This window comes from Ursus americanus, chromosome X (genome assembly GCF_024610735.1).
Source record: "Ursus americanus isolate L20-20 chromosome X, mUrsAme1.1.p, whole genome shotgun sequence".
NCBI classification, from domain to species: domain Eukaryota; kingdom Metazoa; phylum Chordata; class Mammalia; order Carnivora; family Ursidae; genus Ursus; species Ursus americanus.
The window spans coordinates 52875628-52891733 of NC_142164.1; the positions used below are offsets into that span (position 1 = coordinate 52875628).

The 16106-nt window shown below is 34.5% G+C and overlaps 1 protein-coding gene across 2 annotated transcripts in view; it reads right to left on the reverse strand.

Moving 5' to 3' along the window:
- Window positions 1-9453, reverse strand: part of KLHL4 (kelch like family member 4) — a 155367-nt gene extending 145914 nt beyond the window's left edge. For both annotated transcript variants that reach the window (XM_045805099.2, XM_045805098.2), the window contains exon 1: window positions 8830-9453. In XM_045805099.2, coding sequence (XP_045661055.1) covers window positions 8830-9251 — 422 coding nt within the window. In that variant the 5' untranslated portion in view covers window positions 9252-9453. The remainder of the gene's footprint in view (window positions 1-8829) is intronic.
- Between the last annotated feature and the right edge of the window lie 6653 nt (window positions 9454-16106).

A 16106-nucleotide genomic window follows, 5' to 3' on the forward strand; every position in this document is an offset into this window, starting at 1 on the left:
TTTCACCAGAATTAACCATATACTGGGGCACAAAACAGGTCTCAACTGATACCAAAAGACTGAGATCATTTCCTGCATATTCTCAGACCACAGTGCTTTGAAACTGGAGCTCAATCATGACGAAAAATTTGGAAGAAACTCAAACACTTGGAAACTGAGGACCATCCTGCTTAAGAATGATTGGGTAAACCAGGGAATTAAAGAAGAACTAAGCAATTTATGGATAACAATGAGAATGAAATCACATCAGTCCAAAACCTATGGGACCCTGCAAATGCGGTCCTAAGGGGAAGATACATAGCCATCCAAGCCTCACTAAAAATAATAGAAGAAATCTAAAATGTAGTCCTTACATTCTCACCTTAAGAGCTGGAGTTGGAACAGAAGAACAGGCCTAAACCACGCATCAGAAGGCAATTAAGATTAGAGCAGAGATGAATTAATTAGAAAGCAGAAATACAGTACAGCAGAAAAACAAAACTAGAAGCTGGTTTTTTGAAAGAATCAACAAGATCGATAAGCCACAGGCCAGACTTATTCAAAAGAATAGAAAAAGCACACAAATTAATAAAATTATGAATGAAAGTGGAGAGATCATGACCAATACCAAGGAAATACAAACAATCATTAGAAAATATTATCAACAACTATATGCCAGTAAGTTAAACAACCTGGAATAAATGGATTCCTTCCTGGAAACCTATAAACTACCAAGACTGAAACAGGAAGAAATTGGTTATGTAAACAGACCAATTAATCATGAAGAGATTGAAGCGGTGATCAGAAACCTCCCACCCCCCCCCAAAAAAAAAAACAACAACAACAAGAGTCCAGGGCCTGATGGATTCCCTGGGGAATTCTACCAAACATTTAAAGAAGAAATAATACCTAGTCTCCTAAAGCTGTTTCAAAAAATAGAAACAGAAAGAAAACTACCAAACTCACTCTATGAGGCCAGTATTACCTTGATCCCCAAACCAGGCAAAGACCCTATCAAAAAGGAGAATTACAGACCTATAACCCTGATAAATATGGATGCCAAAATTCTCAACAAGATCCTAGCTAATAGGATCTGACAGTACATTAAAAGGATGATCGATCATGACAAAGTCGGATTCATCCCTGGGATGCAAGGGTGGTTCAACATTAGCAAATCAATCGGTGTGATAGATCACATTAATAAGAGAAGAGACAAGAACCATATGATCCTTTCAATTGATGCAGAAAAAGCATTTGACAAAATACAGCATCCTTTCCTGTTTAAAACCCTTCAGAGTGTAGGGATAGAGGGTACATTCCTCAATCTCATAAAAACCATATATGAAAAGCCTACAGTGAATATCATTCTCAATGGGGAAAAGCTGAGAGCCTTTCCCTTAAGATCAGGAACATGACAAGGATGCCCACTCACCATTATGGTTCAACATAGTACTAGAAGTCCTAGCAACAGCAATCAGACAACAAAAAAGAATAAAAGGTATTCGAATAGGCAAAGAAGAAGTCAAACTCTCTCTCTTCACAGATGACATGATACTTTATGTGGAAAACCCAAAAGACTCCACCCCCAAATTACTAGAATTCATACAACAATTCAGTAACATGTCAGGATAAAAATCAATGCACAGAAATCTGTTGCATTTCTATACATGAACAATGAGACTGAAGAAAGAGAAATTAGGGAATTGATTCAGTTTACAATAGCACCAAAACCCATAAGATATCTCGGAATAAACTTAATCAGAGAGGTAAAGGATCTATACTCTAGAAACTACAGAACACTGATGAAAGACATTGAAGAAGACACAAAAAGATGGAAAAACATTCCATGCTCATGGATTGGAAGAATAAACATAGTTAAAATGTCCATGCTACCCAGAGCAATCTATACTTTCAACACCATCTTGATCAAAATATCAATGACATTTTTCAAAGAGCTGGAAACAAACAATCCTAAAATGTGTGCGACACCAGAAAAGACCCTTAATTGCCAAGGAAAAGTTGAAAAAGAAAAACAAACCTGGGGGAATCACGTTGCCTGATTTCAAGCTATACTGCAAAGCTGTGATCACCAAGATAGCATAGTACTGGCACAAAAACAGACACATAGACCAATGGAACAGAATACAGATTCCAGAAATGGACCCTCAACTCTATGGTCAACTAATCTTTGACAAAGCAGGAAAAAACATCCAGTGGAAAAAAGACAGTCTCTTCAATAAATGGTGCTGGGAAAATTGGACAGCTATATGCAAAAGAATGAAACTTGACCACACCATACACAAAGATAAACTCCAAATGGATGAAACACCTCAATGTGAGACAGGAATCCATCAAAATCCTAGAGGAGAACATAGGCAGCAACCTCTACAACATCGGCCACAGCAACCTTTTTCATGACACATCTCCAAAGGCAAGAGAAACAAAGGATAAAATGAACTTGTGGGGGACTTCCTCAAGATAAAAAGCTGCACTGCCAAGGAAACAGTCAACAAAACAAACAGGCAACCCATGGAATGGGAGAAGACATTTGCAAACAACACTACAGATAAAAGGCTAGTATCAAAGATCTATAAAGAACTTCTCAAATTCAATACCCAAGAAACTAATCAAATCAAAAAATGGACAGATGATATAAACAGACCCTTTCCAATGAAGACATATGAATGGCTAACAGACACATGAAAAAATGTTCAAAATCATTAGCCATCAGGGAAATTCAAATCAAAACCACATTGAAATACCACCATACGCCAGTTAGAATGGCAAAAACTGACAAGGCAAGAAACAACAAATGTTGGGGAGGATGTGGAGAAAGGGGATCCCTCTTACACTGTTGGTGGGAATGCAAGTTGGTACAGCCACTTTGGAGAACAGTGTGGAGGTCCCTCAAAAAGTTAAAAATAGAGCTACCCTATGACCCAGGAATGCACTCCTAGATATTTACCTCAAAGAGATTATGCTAAGTGAAATAAATCAAGAAGAGAAAGACAATTATCATATGGTTTCACTCATTTATGGAACATTGAAATAGCAAGGAGAATGGTAGGAGCAGGAAGGGAAGAATGAAGAGGGGGTAAACAGAAGGGGGAATGAACCATGAGAGACTATGGACTCTGGGAAACAAACTGAGGGCTTCAGAGGTGAGGGGAGTGGGGGAATTGGATAGGCTGGTGATGGGTAGTAAGGAGGGCACATATTGCATGGAGCTCTGGGTGTTATATGCAAACAATGAATCATGGAACACTACATCAAAGTAATAATAATATGAATGGAACAGAATCACCATGAACAGAAACACTCAATGGCTGGGGAACCTGGGTGTCTCAGTCAATTGGACATCTGACACTTGCTCTTGGCTCAGTTCTTGATCTCAAGGTCATGAGTTCAAGCCCCACTTTGAGCTCAATGCTGGGCATGGAGCTTACTTAAAAAATAAAAATTAAAATAAAAACAGAATATTCTCAATTGCTATATTTTTCATTTTAGAATGGAGGGATAATTTTATATATATATATATATATATATATATATATATATATATATATATATATATGCTTGTTTTTATATATGATGTTGTTTTCCTCCTGAGAGATAAACCATAGACAGTGATGTAAAGAAATTTGGAAAAAAGAGGTTATGTTTCATTTAAAAGCACCAGTAAATATATGCCACTTCATTAGTATAATTTTGTACTCAATGATTAAATAAACAATGATTTCTATTAGCTTATTATTATACCCAACTTAGGACCTTATTAGTTGCTATGCCCTTAAAAATTGGTCCACACCAATTGATAACCACAATCCATATCATCAGGATAGGACTAGAAATTGCATATAGGTTTTAGATATTCTCATAACTTTAGCTGCCTTCCCTACAATTGCCTTTAGGATATTATCTTGTTGCCAATGTATAGGATTTTTGCATGGAGGAAACAGCTATTGCTTTTGATTTAATATCTTTTTAATCAGTTGCCAAAGAACAAAACTAAAGAAAACAAATAAACAAGTTTTGATAACTGGGTGGTCTTCTAGTATTGATTTGTGGAATCTACCATACTAGGATAGCACTTGCTAAAATATTGTGCTTTTTTACAGAAAAATTTTGATAGTTTAATAATTGTATAGAAAGTCTCCAAAAACCCCACACCCAGTTTCCATTATTATTAATATCTTATATTAATATAGCACATTTAACAATTAACTAACGAATACAGTGACGTTATTATTAACTGAAATCCATTCTTTATACAGATTTCCTCAGTTTTTACCTAAGGTCTTTTTTTCTGCTCCACATCATCACGTCTTCTTGGATCTTCTTGATTGTGACAGTTTCTCAGACTTTCCTTTTCTTTTCAGATTTATTTATTTATTTTACAGAGAGAGAGCAAGTGGGAGGAGGGGCAGAGGGAAAGAGAGAATTCTGAAGCAGACTCCCTGCTAAGCATGGAGTCTGATGTGAAGCTCGATCCCAGGACACTGAGATCCTGACCTGAGCTGAAACCAAGAGCGGGCCACTCAACTGACTGAGCCACCCAGAGTCCCCTCAGACTTTCCTTTTGTTATGACATTAATAGTTTGAAGATTACAAACCAGATACTTTTTCAGTGTTTCTCTATTTGCATTTGTCTGATGGTTTTTCTCATTATTATATTGGGGAGGTTATAGGTTTTGTGGGAGAAAAGGACAGAAGTAAAGTACCAGAATCATCACATCATACCAAGTGTACATACTGTCAAAATGACTGAGCACTTCTGATGTTAAACTTGATTACCTGGCTGAGGTTGTATTTGTTAGGTTTCTGTACTGTAAATTTACTCCCCCCCACCCCAACGGTTCTATACTGTATCACTTTTAAGAAAGAGGTCTATGTGCAGTTCACATTTAAAGTACAGTAGTCACCTCCACCTCCTCGAAGGCAGATGATGTACATAAATCATGTGGAATTTCTCTGCATAATACATTTGTCTTTGCTCCATTTATTCAATCACTTATTCATCAATATGGATTACAAATATTTATTTTTAACTCTGGTTTATAGTCAAACAATATTTTATTTTGTTGTTAAATTCATTCCGGCTTTGGCCAATGAGAGTTTTTTCAGCTGGCTCCTGTGCCCTCCACCTTGATTTCAGTTTTTCATCTTCAAATATAAGAGTTTTACACTGATATGCATATATCACTGCAATTAATTTTTACTTACAAAGTCACAGGAAAGACATCAATGAGATTACTATTAAGAAAATGTCTTACAAAAGTCAGAAAGAAGACATACAAATTTTAAAAAATAAACTATAAAGTACTAAGTGACTGAACATTTAGGCAATGTGTAACAGGTTGATATTAATATGATGTTCTTGAAGTCGCATATTAAATAATACCAATCATTCTGTCTTTTATTTCTATTTCCCAATGCAGAAGAGAAATAATTGCCTTTCAAAAATCAGAAGTAACAACTGTTATCAGTTACTTAGTACTTCTGCTTATAGTTTACTTTTTAAATTTGTATTATATGTTGGCTAATTGAACATAAAAAAGAAATAACAACTATAAAAATGCTTAATCATAACATTTAAAGAAACATGGACCTAACATATTGCTAGATCCCTAAATGGAAAGGAGTCCCAAATTTTTTAAATCTTAAACATATTTAATTAATTTTAAGTTACATATATATGCAATACTACACCATTAGAAATGAAACGTAAGGATCATGGTACCTCATTCTCAGGAATAAGGATGTAACTAGCAAAGATTTAAAATCAACCAATAGATGTCCTATCTCTAAAATGGCTTGGGGATGTACTGTATGGTGACTAACATAATATAATAAAAAATGTTATTATAAAAAAAATAAAATGGCTTGGAATCATTGCATTATTATTAAATTATTTGTTAAAATGCTCTAAATTTAGTAAAGCAATTAAACAATTTCTATAATTTTGTGCAGTACATTTTAAACCATAGGCAAAAGGATTTAACCTTAAACTTTCTATAAACTACAAATTATTGCTCCTTATTTCCTTTGAAGTAATAATTTCTACTGAATAATGCAGTATAAAAATTTTGCTAAGTTAAAGATGTCAGATTGAGAAAGACAAATACCATGTGATTTCATTCATAAGTGGAATCTAAAAACAAATGAATAAAATGAATAAACAAAAATCAATATATGTCATATGAGAAGCATGACCATAACACACTATTAAAATATTTGTTCTGGTTTTTGGAATGCTGAGGTTGAAATAAAGAAAAGAAAGAACACTGAACAAGGTAGTTGTGATGAAGCAAAGATGTAGAGTTAGCAGATAACTAAGACAAAACAATGATAATGACTGGCACACTGACATGCACATAGTTATAGTGTGGGATCATGACACAGTGCTGTTTCTAAATGAAGTACATATTTACAATCCAATTACATCAGAATGTATTTGGGTTTTTTAAATATTCAAACCAACATATTAATATAACTAGTTATCTTTTTCTTTCTCCAAATATTTATTTAAATTCCAGTTAGTTAACATACAATGGAATATAGTTTCAGCTGTAGAATTAAGTGATGCATCACTTATGTACAACTTTAATACTTCGGATTTATTATCTGTTTTAGGAATAATTGTAGGTTATTCAGTTATGTTTCATGTTAATAATTTAGTCTATTCTCTATTAATTTTCTGCAATATTTGTAGAGAGCAGGATGACTTAGATACCCTTACTTTGCCAAAAGTGTCAGAGTCCATCTTGTAGTAGTGTGATAATTCTCCGCACTGATGGCCTTGTTACTTTGTTTGTTTACCCCAAGAGGGAATGCCAGGCTTCTCAGGATACTTTCCTCTTGCTCCCCAATCTTGTTGAAGAGAGGCATTAGAGAAGCAAGACATAGAAATTTCCCTCTCAAACTCTCCTAATCAAGGCATAATCCAGATGGCTAATGATAGATTAATAAACCATCATATTGTAATTAATTTACATCTTCTCTTTTGCTTAAAATATCCTTGGCACACCTATAAAACCACTTCCTCTAATTATTTTAAGAAAAATATTAACTTTCCACTGTAACCATAAGATATTTAACAGAACATCTCTTTAAAACATGAAAACTATCAGGAATAAAATAAAAGAGAAAATCTATTTTTTAAAAATATTACTTGATGACACTTTATATTCGACATTTTAGCCAGCATTTTTTAACAACTAATTTATCGTGAATATATTCTCATGCTGGCAAATAAATTCAGGAATCTTCAAAAAATTTTATCAGGAAGTCACATGGATAATTTAAATTTCTCTACAACAGAGTCAAATGCATTAATATTAATCTCTAAATTCAGCAGTTTTTGAAATTGTTATTCATGGTGTGGAAGAGATCTTTTGAAAATGTGTTGAATCTAAAAACATGGATTATGTATCATTTTGAAAGTACTATTAGTTCTATTAAATACAACCTGCTATCCTAGCAGTTATATACCGTTTTCTTGGGTAATCACAAAATATTTAGGAAAATTAATATATACACTATTTCTTAAAATGTCTGTATCACGTACAATCTAATATTACACTTAGTCATTTCACAAGGTCTTTTGCATGTTTACATTGCAACAAGAAGACTGAGTTCCCACAAAGACATCATTTTGCACAGTTGATTGCCATTTGTCATAATGTTATGCTGCTTTTTCTACCGATATTATATTTCGAATTTATGGAACCAAGGAATTGTCAGGCAGATATATTGGGGAAAAAGAAACCTTGTATCTAGAAGCAAATTTACCAGTCCTTCTCCTCTGTACTTATGTAGAGACACAGTACACTGAATAAATAAATAAGGATTATTTCCAAATAAATAAGCATAGCTTCATGTTGAATTGTTATATAATTTAAAATATAACCAAAATCCTTCTTTTCCTATGGCTCTTTTACACTTTAATTACATTGCCAAGATCATCAGTTGTGTCAACATATATGGGGGAAATAAAATCTGATAATGAAAAAGAAAAAAAAGGAAAAATGTACTAGGTTGTTATATTGGACAAGATTAGAGTACACAACATAATTTTCTTACACTCAAACAGTACTAGTGGACACAAAAATAAAGACAAAGTCAAATATTTTATGAGCTATACTAAAGCTATACTTACTATCACTTCTTACTTAATTTTAACGTCCTGAAATAGCTGACATGTTCCATTTCCTACGTTCAGACATTGCTGCTATAAGCACCATTTCATTACTTGTTTTATGCAAAATATTTTCATGATTGTAAGCTATCTATGAAACAAATACAACTTGAAATAAATCTCAAATGCGAAATGAAGCTCTTCTGTACTCTCACATAAAGATAATGTATTTATCGAGTGCAAATACAGCAACTATGTACTAAGGAACAGATAAGAATGCGCTGAGCAGTTAGAGCTTTTATTTTGTCAGAATTGGCCTAACTCGCAAAAGTCAGAGAGAGTTTCTATTTATGTGATTTATTACACTGGCACAGAGAATCACAAGTATATGAACATCCAAGCCACAGAGAATATTTACAAAAAGTTAGTAATTATAATAAACATCTCTTACGACTAAAACAGAAATCTTAACAGAATTGAAATGGAATCAGAAAAGTAAACTCACAACCCTAAAACATATTTCCCATTAATTATCAAAACATATGTAAAATTACTGTTTTCCTTTATAGACTTAAGAGGAGGGGGTTCTTATAAACCCTGATTGCGTACAAATTCAGAAAATTATAGCACTTTTATTTAAGCAGTAAATGAGAGTTGTAGAGAATAAGTTAACCTAGTCTATGGTTTTCAGTTATGTGACTGAAAACTCCTACCTCACTGTAGAATCCTCTGTATTATCATCAGCAATCATCTCCAAATCTTGTAAGTGTTTCTCACAGGCTTCTTTAAACAAATTCTCTTCTGAAACTGCTTTAGGAGTATCTTCATTTGCTCGAAGATGTTCTATCAGGTTTTGTGAGTGCCAATTCTGAAAGGCTCTTTGATGGTCAGGGGCCAGTCCTGGCACTGGTGTTAGTATGTTGGGGTGGAAAGGATTGTTCCTTTTTTTCAGTCTGTTTCTGTCCTGAGCATGGTTGTTCAACCTGCCCTGAACCGGGGTCCCTCTATGCTCATATCCTTCCTGCTGAAAGCAGATTCCAGTGTTGGGCGACCCTTGAGAAGGATGACTAAACCACCTCCAGTGTAGCCTTAGGGTCTGTTTCATATGAAACTCTTTCTTGCCAGACACTGACATTGTTGCAGGAGGAAAGACAAAAGCCTTCTCTCACAGAAAGGAAATGGAGCCTTTGTTATCTCCTGTTTCTCTGCCTCTTCTGTAGAACTAACAAAAGCACAAGTGCTGAGAGCAGTCTTCCTTGCTTCCCTCCCTTCCCCCACTGCCTGTGGTGCACTCTAGCTTTCTAGCTGAAGCAGAAAACTGCAGCTAACAGCGTAGGTGGGAACTCACACTGACAGGATGATGAGATCAGACCTTAAAGTAAATCAGCTTAGCACAGGAAAGCAGCTACCATAACACACTGCAGCTGCTAGAATTTCAGGCTCACAGCCCTCCCACCTGGACTTGCAAATATCTAACCCAGCTTCTTCCTTACCCTAAGTACAGTATCTGAGGCTTAAACCCAGGCAAGTGAGCAAAAACAGTATTTAAACTCACTTTCTTTTAGATTCCCTCTAATCACCCCACCCCCTGCCAGATTAGCCCACTTCTGAGAATGGGTCACTTTGTCCCAGAATAATTTCTACCAGGAGGTTCATGATGATCTTTTTTCAGGTTCTTATGGAAATTTAGATGGGGTTCATTAAAGGACAGCATCTTATCCGTGCTTTCATGCAGGTTTGTAATTATTTTTACAAAATATCTAAAAATGTGAATGGCCTTATATTAATATTTGCTTAAAAACCTGAACAGTTTGAGAAACATAAGAAAGTATTGGTTACCCATGACTAAACACACACACGCACACACATGCACACACACACGCTCACACACGACTAGAGGATGTATTAATAGTATTTTAAGTCTACACCTGAAGGAAGACAGCAGTGTTCTACTAAGTTGGTTAGTTTAGAAGAGATGCCTTCTCTCAGTGACAATAGCTTGAAAACAGTCTATTCTGGCTCCATGCCTGTATAAACACCTCTTTATTATGCTCTTTACTTTCACAGGGAACATTAAAAGTCTATTTTCTTTGTTCAGAAGTCCTTGTGAGAGGATGAAAAAGGGCATGTTTTGAACCAACTCCAAATTGCCAAGTAACTCAGTAATAACTATGTGCAAAGTACTTTAACATCTAAATCAGAATCACTAATTGTACAGAGGTGTTTCTATAATAGTCATGTATCAGAAATGCTTTCACTAATGCCATTTTGAAATTCAGTTTGAATTTTATCCAGCTTCCATGTAATGTGTACAGGTGATAAAGGGGAGATTATACCAATGTATTCTTAGAAAGACTATCAGAATTATAAGGTTTTGGTTTTAGTTCTGACTTCATGGTTAATGAGCTGTATAATTTTGAATAAGTAACTTTACTTCATTGCATCACAGTTTCTACATACCTAGTATGGAGAGGCTGAAGAGATTTTTTAAACTTCTACTTGCAATGGATTTTAAACACTTGGAAACAGAATGAATATCTTTTTCAAAGTTTTGGGAAGTATTTTACCTGCAATTTTCTAGAAATCTAATTATGACTTTCCCTTTCCTCTCTTGTTTTTCTGGGTGTAATGGTAAATTTGTGTCAGTTTGGCTGGGCTACATATGGGTTACCCAGAAACTTGGTAAAACATTATTTTGGCTGTTTCTGGATGAGTTTAATATTTAAATCAATATACTGAGTAAAGTAAATTTTCCTCCTTAATGTGTGTGGGCTTTATCCAATCAGTTGAAGGCCGATCAAATATATAAAGCAATTAATAAGGAACATAAAGGATCTCATTAATAATAATACAGTAAGAGTAGGGGAATTTAACACCCCACTTACGTCAATGGACTGATCATCTAAGCAGAAAATCAACAAGGAAACGATGGCTTTGAATGACACAATGGACCAGATGAGCTTAACAGATGTATTCAGAACATTTCATCCTAAAGCAGCAGAATACACATTCTTTTCAAGTGCACATGGGACATTCTCCAGAAAGATCATGTACTAGGTCACAAAACAGGCCTCAACGAGTACCAAAAGGTTGAGTTCATACCATGCATCTTTTAGGACCACAATGATATGAAACTTGAAATCAACCACAAGAAAAAAAATTGGAAATATCACAAATACGTGGAGGTTAAACAAATGGTACTAAACAATGAATGTGCCAATCAGGAAATCAAAGAAGATATTTAAAAACATACATGGATGTAGTGAAAAGAAGGGCACATGCACCCCAATGTTCATAGCAACAATGTCCACAATAGCCAAACAGTGAAAGGAGCCAAGATGCCCTTCAACAGATGAATGGATAAAGAATATGTGGTACATATATACAATAGAATATTATTCAGCCATCAGAAAGGATGAATACTCAACATTTGCACTGACATGGATGGAACTGGAGGGGATTATGCTAAGTGAAGTAAGTCAAGCAGTGAAAGACAATTAACATATGGTTTCATTCATATGTGGAACATAAACAATAGCACAGAGGACCATAGGGGAAGGGAGGGAAATCCGAAGGGGGAGAAATCAGAGAAGGAGATGAACCATGAGAGACTATGGACCCCAGGAAACAAACTGAGGGTCTCAGAGGGGAGGGGGATGGTGGAAGTGGTAACAGGGTGATGGGTACTGGGGAGGGCACATGCTGTGATGAGCACTGGTGTTATATGTAGCTAATGAATCACTAAACACTATATCAAAAACTAATGATGTACTACACAGTGGCTAACTGAACATAAAAAAATATACATGGAAACAAATGAAAATGAAAACATGACAGTACAAAACCTTTGGGATGCAGCCAAAGTTGTCCTAAGAGGGAACGATATAGCTATAGAGGCCTACTTCAAGAAAAATCTCAAACAACCTAACCTTACACTGAAAAGAGCTATAAAAAAGAACAAAAAATGAAGGCTAAAGCCAGCAGATGGAAAGAAATAATAAAGATTAGAGCAGAAATAAACGATATAGAAACTAAAAAAAAAAAAAAGAGAGAGAGAGAAAAGATTAATCAGACCAGGAAAATGGTTTGAAAAAGTTAATAAAATTGATAAATCCCTAGCCAGATTTATCAAAAATAGAGAGGAATCAAATAAATAAAATAACAAATGAGAGAGGATAGATTACAACCAACACCACAAAAATATCAACAACTATAAGAGAATATTGTGAACAATTATATGTTAACAAATCAGATAACTTGGAAGAAATGGTTAAATTCTTAGAAACACATCAACTGAACCAAAACTGAAACAAGAAGAAATAGAAAACTTGCATATATTGATAACCAGCAAAGACTCTCCCAGTAAACAAAAGTCTAAGGCCAGATGGCTTCCCAGGAGAATTCTACCAAACATTTAAAGAAGAATTAATATCTATTCTTCTCAAATTATTCCCCAAAAGAGAAATGGCAGGAAATTTTCTAAATTCATTCTATGAAGCAAGAATTACCTTGACAAAGGTAAGACAGATACAGACTCCACAAAAAAAAAAAAACACCAATATCCCTGATGAACATGGATTCAAAGATTCTCTCAACAGAATACTAGCAAATCCAACAGTACATTAAAAGAATCATTCACCACGATCACGTGGGATTTATTCCTGGACTGCCAGTGTGGTTCAATATTTATAAATCAATGTGATATACCACATTAATAAAAGAAAGTATGAGGACTAAATTATCCTTTCAATAGTTAAATAAAAAGCATTTCACAAAGTATAAAGTCCATTCATGATAAAAACCTTCAACAAAGTAGAGATAGAAGGAATATAACTCAACATAATTAAGGCCATATGTGAAAATACCACAGCTAATATCATCCTCAATGGGAAAAAACTGAGAAATTTTCCTCTATGGTCAAGAATAAACAAGGATGTCCACTATCACCACTGTTTTTTAACATTGTACTGGAAGTTCTAGTCTCAGCAAGCAGAAATCAAAAAGAAATAAAAGGCTTCCAAATTGGTAAGGAAGAATTAAAACTTTCACTATTTGCAGAAGACATAATAATCTATAAAGAAAACCCAAAATACTCCACAAAAAAATTGCTAGAACTGATACACAAATTCAGTAGAGTCACAGAATATAAAATCAACATACAGAAATCTGTTGCATTTCTATACACCAATAATGAAGCAGCAGAAAGAGAAAAGAAGTAATCTTATTTACAATTGCACCAAAAATAGTAAGATACCTAAGAACAAACCTAACCAAAGAGGGAAAACATCTGTACTTTGAAAACTATGAAACTGATGAAAGAAATTAAAGGTGACACAAGAAAGAAATTAAAGGTGACACAAGAAGTAGAAAAACATTCCATGATCGAGAATTGAAATACTAAATATTGTTAAAATGTCTATACTACCCAAACCAATCTTCACATTTAATGCAATCCCTATCAAAAATAACACCACCATTTTTTACATGGCTAGAAAAAATCCTAAAATTTGTATGGAACCACAACAGACCCCTAATAGCCAAAGCAATCTTGAAAAACAAAAGCAAAGCTGGAGGCTCACAGTTACATACTTCAAGTTATATTACAAGGTTGTGGTGATCAAAACAATATGGTACTATCACAGAAGCAGACACACAGTTCAATGGAAGAGAATTAAAAACCTAGAAATGAACACAACAGTATGGTAAATTATTCTTTGACAAAGTATTAAAGAATATCCAATGGGAAAAATACAGTCTCTTCAACAGTTGGTGTTGGGAAAACTGGAGAGCAACAACATGCAAAAGAATGAAACTTGACCACTTTCTTATGCCAAACACAAAAATGAATTCAAAATGGATGAAAGACTTATATGTGAGACAGGAAACCATCAAACTCCTAGAGGACGACACAGACAGTAATCTCTTTGACACTGGCCACAGAAACTTCTTACTAGGTATGTATCCTGAGGCAAAGGAAACAAAATCAAAAATAAAATATTGGGACTTCATGAAGATAAAAAGCTTCTGCACAGTGAAGGAAAATAATCAACCAAATTAAAAGACAACCTTTAGAATGGGAGAAGATATTTGCAAATGACATATCTGACAAGGGGTAAGCATCTAAAATTTATAAGAACTTATCAAACTCAACACCCAAAAAACAAATAATCCAGTCAAAAATGAGCAGAAGATATAAATAGACATTTTTTTCAAAGAAGACATCCAGATGGCCTACAGACATATGAAAGGATTCTCAACATCACTCATCATCAGGGAAATACAAGTCAAAACACAATGAAATATCACCTCACACCTCTCAGAATTGCTAAAAGCAAGCAACACAAGAAACAAGAGGTGTTGGTAAGGTTGTGGAGAATGGGAAACCCTCTTGCACTGTTGGTGGGAATGCAAACTTGTGCAGCTACTATTGAATCAGTATGGAGTTTCCTCGAAATTTAAAAATGGAACTACCCTATGAACCAGTAGTTTCACTGGTATTTACACAAAGAATACAGAAATACTGATTCAAAGTGATACATGCACCCTGATGTTTATAGCAATATTTTCTACAATAGCCAAATTATGGAAACAGCCCAAGTGTCCATCAGTTGATGAATGGATAAAGAAGATGTGGTATATATACACAACAGAATATCATTCAGTGTAAAGATGAATGAAATCTTGCCATTCGCGATGACGTGGATGGAGCTAGAGAGTATTATCCTAAGCGAAATAAGTCAGTTACAGAAAGACAAATACCATGTGATTTCATTCATAAGTGGAATTTAAGAAACAAAACCTATGAACATTGGGGGTGAAAGAGAGGCAAGCCAGAAAACAGTCTCTTCACTTAGAGAACAAATTGATGGTTATCAGAGGGGAGTTGGGTGGGGCGATGGGTTAAATATGTGATGGTTATTAAGGGGGGGCAGTTGTTATGATGAGCACTGGGTGTTATATAAGTGATGAATTACTAAATTCTACACCAGAGACTAATATTGCACGGTATGTTAACTAACTGGTATTTAAGTAAAATCTTGAAAAAGTAAAAACCTGAAAAAAATTATCTGTGTTTTACACCACTGTATTCTCCACTGTGCTTAAAACAGACATAGAGTAAAGCACACTGTAAATAGCAGGCCAAGTGAATAAAATGTTATAATAGAGGTGCAAATAACTTATGGTAGTAGAAAAAGTAGTTCCAATTTATCCATCTAAATAGTCCATCTGAGTATTATCTTCTTGGGTACCAGGAGTCTGCAACCTTATTTTGCTAATATATTTTCTGAGCTTGTTATGATTCAGATATAATTGTCTATTCATATACTTTTTACAATATGTTGAATAGTAACTAATACCTATGAAACACTAGACATTGATAACACAATATTCTGTATGATTCTACTGAGAATGTGCTTTTGTAAAGTATGCAGATTATGACCATTTTCCTAGATCTTGGACACAGAATTGTGGAATGACTAAGAAAGTATACAGATCTTCTAGAAAATAATTGAAGAGAATAATATTTTATGAAGCATGAGGGTTCCTTTTAAATTTCTGATTATAAAAGTAAGATGTAAACATATTCAAACAGAGAGAAGATGACTGTAAGGATAAGAACCATATCTTACTCATCACTGCCTCCTCATTGCCTTATTATCTGCTTTGCATCTAATAAATATTTAATATATGTAGAATTATTGAATGACAAATTGTGGATGAATTTGTTACCACATTAATTACTGTTTCTGCAAGTGCTAGAATTTTAAAATGAAACTGCAAATTGGTTACGGGTTGAAATACTCTTCTAAATAATGAATTATACAGGTGGGGGAAGAAGCCTGCAAACCAGTTGAAATCTGTTAACTTAGCAGCCATGCACCCTGTTAATGTGTTCTGAAAAAAATTCTGGCCAGCAAATTGAATCAGTCAGCTGTTAGGATGCTACAGAAGTTAGCATTTTTCAAATGTACTTAGGAATACTTTATTT